The 6,286-nt window shown below is 53.8% G+C and overlaps 1 protein-coding gene across 1 annotated transcript in view; it reads right to left on the reverse strand.

Moving 5' to 3' along the window:
* Nucleotides 1-6,286, reverse strand: part of LOC113987600 (fibrillin-2-like) — a gene marked incomplete at its 5' end in the record, with an annotated part of 77,777 nt that overhangs the window by 14,242 nt on the left and 57,249 nt on the right. The window contains 7 exons of the mRNA XM_039390598.1: nt 165-317; nt 401-526; nt 1,388-1,507; nt 1,935-2,063; nt 2,238-2,354; nt 3,228-3,353; nt 4,646-4,771. Coding sequence (XP_039246532.1) covers nt 165-317; nt 401-526; nt 1,388-1,507; nt 1,935-2,063; nt 2,238-2,354; nt 3,228-3,353; nt 4,646-4,771 — 897 coding nt within the window. The remainder of the gene's footprint in view (nt 1-164; nt 318-400; nt 527-1,387; nt 1,508-1,934; nt 2,064-2,237; nt 2,355-3,227; nt 3,354-4,645; nt 4,772-6,286) is intronic.

A 6,286-nucleotide genomic window follows, 5' to 3' on the forward strand; every position in this document is an offset into this window, starting at 1 on the left:
GATTCTGCAGCCCCAGGGAATTCTGCAGCCCCAGGGAATTCTGCAGCCCAGGACGGGCTCCCAGTTCTCCAGGCATGGACAAACCCCCTTTGCTGGACGCCTTGCCTTGCTGGTTGCCTTCCCTGCCTTTCCCCACACACAGAGCCAGGTCCCAGCCTTCCTACCATTCCCCTCCTGAGGGCACAGCTCGCAGGGATCTCCCCAGCCCTCCCCTGGCATCTTGCTGCAGCAGCACCGAGCCTTGGTGGTGTTGAAGGCCTTGGGGACGGAGCACTTCCCGTTGTCGAAGCGGGTGAAGCAGAAGCTCTGGCGAGTGTCTGCGGGAGGATGGGAGAATTCCAAGGTCACACAGAGGTCCAGGAGGTTCTGCTCCCTCCCCACCACGAGCAGCTGCACTCACCAAAGCAGCGCCGGCCGTTGTCAGACAGCACAAAGCCCGGGGGACAGACGCACTGGAAGCTGCCAGGGGTGTTGGTGCACGTCCCAAAAAGGCAGATGTTGGGCTCCTCTTCGCACTCGTTGATATCTGGGAGGAGCAGGGACACACAGAGCAGCCAAAGGTCACTCCTTTCCTCAGGGAAACAAGGTGAAGGTGATGTCTGGCAGCTCTGATGCCTCATCGCCACGTCCCCAACCTCTAATCCTCCCTCAGAGAAAATGGGGCAGTGAAAATGGGCACAGCAAAAACCTTGAGCCTCCTCTTCTTCTTCTTCTCCCACCTCCATCTGTGAAGGAGATGTCTGGGAGCTCTGATATCTGCAGGATATCATCATGTCCCCAACTTCTAACCCTCCCTCAGAGAAAAAGAGGCAATGACACACAGAGCAACCAAAGGTCACTCCTTTCCTCATGAAAATAAGATGAAGGTGATGTCTGGGAGCTCTGATACCTGCAGGACATCAACCTTACCCCCAACCCTCAGAGAAAATAAGGCAATGAAAATGGGCACAGCAAAACCCTTGAGTCTCCTCTTCTTCCTCTTCTCCCACCTCCATCTGTGAAGGAGATGTCTGGGAGCTCTGATATACCTGCAGGACATCACCATGTCCCCAACCCCAGAAAATGATTCAATGACACACAGAGCAGCCAAAGGTCACTCCTTCCCTCATGAAAACAAGGTGAAGGTGATGTCTGGGAGCTCTGATACCTTCAGGACATCACCATGTCCCCAACCTTGAACCCTCCCTCAGAGAAAAAGAGGCAACAAAAATGGGCACAGAGAACCCCCTGAGCCTTCTCTGCCATGGGAGCAGGTCTTGCCTTGCAAGAAGGTGTTTGGGGGTGGTGATGCACCATCCTAATGATGCCCCAGAGATACCCCAGCCCACCCAGGAAGAACAGGGCTGTTGTGGGAATGGTTCAAGAGGGGGCAGAGGCCCCACATTACCGATGCAGTTGTCGTTCTGCACCTCGTAGCCCGGGGGGCAGATGCAGCGGAAGGAGCCCTCCAGGTTCTGGCAGGTGCCCGGGGAGCAGGTGCCAGGCAGGCTCACACACTCGTTGATGTCTGAGGAGGAAGAGAAATACCCCGTGATGGGGTCTGTGCCCACCTCAGAGGAGCCTCCTGCACCCAAGGCCCCGCCGTGCCCAAAAGGTCTGAGGGAAGCAGGTTAGGACATTTCCCAGGGCATCCCTGGTACAGCTCTGCAGGTTTTAGGGGCATGGACAGAGCATTTCTCCTCACTGCACGTGGAAAGGTGCAGGTTTGACTGTTCCCTGCCTTGCTGGAAGGGAGATGAAGGCAGAGAGGGACTCAGTCCAGCTCTCCAGGGGCACTCAGATGAACCAGGCTTTGGTTCCAGAGGACTTGGGACTTGTGGCAGAGGATCTGCGAGCGGTTCTGGAGAATCCACTGCTCAGCTGGCTGGGATGGGCCCGGCCTGGGCACCACATCACCCAGCACCAGCTCCCCCCACTGCTGCCCAGACACTCACCCACACAGTTCTTCCCGTCAGGGGTCCGGTCGTACCCCTCCTGGCACAGGCACTGGAAGGAGCCGACGCTGTTGATGCACTGGCCGTTCCGACACACCTGCCCCACCAGGGATGAACACTCATCAATGTCTGTGGGAGGGAGAGGACAAGCAAAACAGGAAGAGATGCAGAGCATGAGAGTGTCACCCCCACCAGCCCCGCACCTCCGGCACGTCCGGCCCCCGCTCCGGCCGCCGCTGACCCCCGGCGTGCCCACCTGGCACATCCCAGCAATCCCTGGGCTCAGCATTCCAGGGAACTCACCCATGCAGTCGTTGTTGTGTGTGAGCTCAAAGCCAGGGAAGCAGAGGCAGTTGTAGGAGCCGACTGTGTTCTTGCAGGTCCCGTTCCCGCAGGGCTGGCGGTCGCACTCGTCGATGTCTGCGGGGAGAAGGTGGTGGGGGACGGGTGAGGGGACACTCCCGGGTGTGCAGGCAGTGCCCAGGGGGCTGCACAGCACCAGGGGCAGCCTGAGAGGACACTGGAGCCCTTGATCGTGCTTGGCACCGCTCAGCAAAGTGTCAGAGAGAGCTCCCATCCTTCCTCATGGCTGATTCCCACATGGACTGTGGCCCCACACTGACCCAGGGACACGGTCTGTGGTCACACAGCGACCCATGGGCATGGACTGTGGCCCCACACTGACCCCTGCACGTGGTGTGTGGCCCCACACTAACCATGGATGTGGACTGTGACCCCACAGTGACCCACACATATGGACTCTGGCCCCACACTAACCCATGGACATGGTGTGTGGCCCCACAGTGACCCAGGAACATGGTCTGTGGTCACACACTGACCCCTGCACATGGTCTGTGGCCCCACACTGACCCCTGCACATGGACTGTGGCCCCACACTGACCATGGACATGGACTCTGGCCCCACACTGACCCACACACACAGTCTGTGGCCCCACACTGACCCCTGCACATGGTCTGTGGCCCCACACTGACCCACATGTGGCATCACACTGACCCAGAAACACAGTCTGTGTCCCCACACTGACCATGCACGTGGACTGTGGTCCCACACTGACCCATGGGCATGGTGTGTGGCATCACACTGACCCATACACATGGACTGTGGCCCCACACTGACCCACACACACGGTCTGTGGCCCCACACTGACCCACACACACGGTCTGTGGCCACACACTGACCCCTGCACATGATGTGTGGCCCCACACTGACCCCTGCACATGGTGTGTGACCCCACACTGACCCCTGCACATGGTGTGTGACCCCACACTGACCCATGCACATGGTCTGCTCCCCCGTGGCCTTGAAGCCGTTGTGGCAGATGCAGACGTAGCTGCCCTCGGTGTCCACGCAGTCCCCGTGGCTGCACACGTTGGGGATCTCCTGGCACTCGTTGCGACCTAAAACGGAGCCAAGTGGGCACTGGTGAGCAAAAAGGAGGGACCAGGTGGGAAGAGCAGAATCACAGAACATGCCCAGTTGGAAGGGAGCCACGAGGATTGTTGGGTCCAGCTCCTGGCCCTGCACGTGAACCCACAAGATTTACGCACTCAAAAAACCAAAATTCCGTGTAATTGGAAAACGTGGCCCGAGCTGCACTTCACAGTGGCCTTTTCTCATCCCTCAGGAGCCCACAATCCTTGGGAATTGCACCAGGAAGTCCAGATGTGCCATAACCACAGCACAGCCAGGTCAGAGTCCCTGGGGAGTGACAAAAGAGCAACAGGGGACTGGCATGTCCTTCGTGTGCCAGGCAAAGCATCACCAGCTGGGTGAGGGAGGGGGTTGTCCCGCTCTGCTCTGCCCTGGGGAGGCCTCACCTGGAATATTGTGGCAGTTTGGGGCACTGCAAGAAAGATCTGAAGCTCTTAGAGAGTGTCCAAAGGAGGGAATGTGGGGAAGGGCCTTGATTTGAAGTTGTGTGAGGACACTGAGGGCACTTGGTGGGTTCAGCTGGAGAGGAGGAGACTGAGGGGAGAGCTCAGGGCAGGTACAACTTCCCCAGGAGAGGAAGAGCAGGGACAGCACTGTGGGGACTCCAGGGAATGACCTGGAGCTGTGTCAGGGCTGGGTTGGGTTGGATATTAGAAAAAGGTTGGATATTAGAAAAGGGTGGTATATTAGTAACACGGTTGGATATTAGAAAAGGGTTGGAGATTAGAAAAAGGTTGGATATCAGAAAAGGGTTGGATATTAGAAAAGGGTTGGATATCAGAAAATGTTGTATCTCAGAAAACGGTTGGATATCGTAAAGGTCACGTATGTCTTTCTTGAGGATCTCAGACAAATGGTTTGTCATTTAAGAAAACGTTTGTTGAATATTAGACCAATCCGGGTTTGGATTATTTAGAAAAAGGGTTGCTATATTAGAAGGTACAAGGGTTTCGGATCATCAGAAAAAGGGTTCGTATATTCAGCAAACTGGGTGGTTTTGGTATGATTAGACATTAAGGGTGGCTATAGCAAAAGAGCGCGCGCACGCACGGCGACACACGCACGGCTCCACAGGGCAGGGGCCAAGCCCCACGGCTGCCAGAGCTCCAGGAGGGTTTGGATGGACCAGGAGCTGAACTTGACCCCTTCCACTTTGGCACATTCTGCAATCCTGTGACCACAGGGGGTGCTGTGCCAGCCCAGCCCCTCAGGCAGGGGGGGTGTGTGTGGAATAGGTGGCACAGGGGTGCCCTCTTACCCACGCAGGCCCCACTGGGTGACAGCTTGTAGCCCGTGGAGCACTCGCAGCGGTAGCTGCCCGGGATGTTGATGCAGTCGGCGTTGCGCTGGCACAGGTTCTCCCCACTGCTGCACTCGTCGATGTCTGTGCCAAGGACAGGGAGGGAATCACGCCTGGCACCGGGGGTTGGCACCAAAAACATCGGGGGAACACCGTGGGAGGGGGGATCCACCGGGATAAATCGAATTTTCCCGTTATTTTTAGCGTTAGGAAGCGGGCGGTGCTTCGGTTTTAGGGAGCACAGACAGGGGTGGTTCCACACAGAGACCCCCCACTTCCCAAACTTCTCACTGTTTATACTTTGTTAGCAATGAAATCAGGGTTAATTTCCTACAAATTCTCTTCATTGTTATCAAGGAAATCAGTGTTAATTTGCTATAAATTCTCTTCATTGTTAACAATGAAATCAGTGTTAATTTGCTATAAATCCTCCTCATTGTTAACAATAAAATCAGTGTTGATTTGCTATCAGTGTTAATTTGCTATAAATTCTCTTCATTCTAAGCAACGAAATCAGTGTTAATTTGCTATAAATTCTCTTCATTCTTAGCAATGAAATCAGTGTTAATTTGCTATAAATTCTCTTCATTGTAAGCAATGAAATCAGTGTTAACTTTCTATAAATTCTCTTCATTTTTACAAAGGAAATCAGTGTTAATTTGCGATAAATCCTCTTCATTAATTGCCTAGCAATTACATAATTCCCCCCATTAATTAGCATTCTATCTCTACTGCTTCTTGATTTCTCACTTCTCGTGCCCACATTTGCAGCCTTTTTATTCTCTTTTTCCCAGACAGAAATGCTGAATTATCTTTATTAGTTCCTGCTTCATTTCTGCTCTCTGCAACGTGTCCTTGTGGTCCATAAATTCTGCATTCCTGGTGTCCAGTTCTCAGCAGCATTTCCCTCCCCCAAGGCTTTGGTCACCCAAGTGTGTCGAGGTTGGTTTAGCAAAACTTCACGTTTGGGTGATTCCTCCCCAAGTGTGCTCCCACAAGAGCAATTACACCGCTCATGATTAATGAAACCAATTAATTAGAAAAGTTATCAGGGTAGTTTTAGCATTTCCAACACTGCTGGAAACTCCTGGGAGGGCTGGAGGGGCTCAGTGCAGTCAGTTGAGCTTTAACCCTTGGTTTGCTCCAATCTGGGTCGATTTTCAACCATTTCCTGTTGCTTTGTGATTAAAAAATAAGGGGAATTTTAGTTTGAAAGGCTGCTGTTTGCACATTTTTTTAAAAAAAAACCCAACAAAACACAGAATAAGGGGAAAATCAAGAACATGAATGTAAATCATCATTTTTTTATCCGACCACCGAGGTGGTAAATGAAGATTTCAAGAATTTATAGAATTGTGGAATACCCTGAGCTGGGAGGGACCACAAGGATCAGCAAATTTGCAGATGACACCAAGCTGGGGGGAGTGTCCATCAGCTGGAAGGCAGGAGGGCTCTGCAGAGGTTGGATCCAGGGGCTGATTCCAAGGGGATGAGGTTCAACCAGGCCAAGGGCCGGGTCCTGCCCTTTGGCCACAACAACCCCCGGCAGCTCCAGGCTGGGCCAGAGGGGCTGGAGAGCAGCCAGGCAGGAAGGGAGCT

This window comes from Pipra filicauda, unplaced genomic scaffold (genome assembly GCF_003945595.2).
Source record: "Pipra filicauda isolate LSUMZ 115617 unplaced genomic scaffold, ASM394559v2 scaffold846_size100090_pilon, whole genome shotgun sequence".
Lineage (NCBI taxonomy): Eukaryota > Metazoa > Chordata > Aves > Passeriformes > Pipridae > Pipra > Pipra filicauda.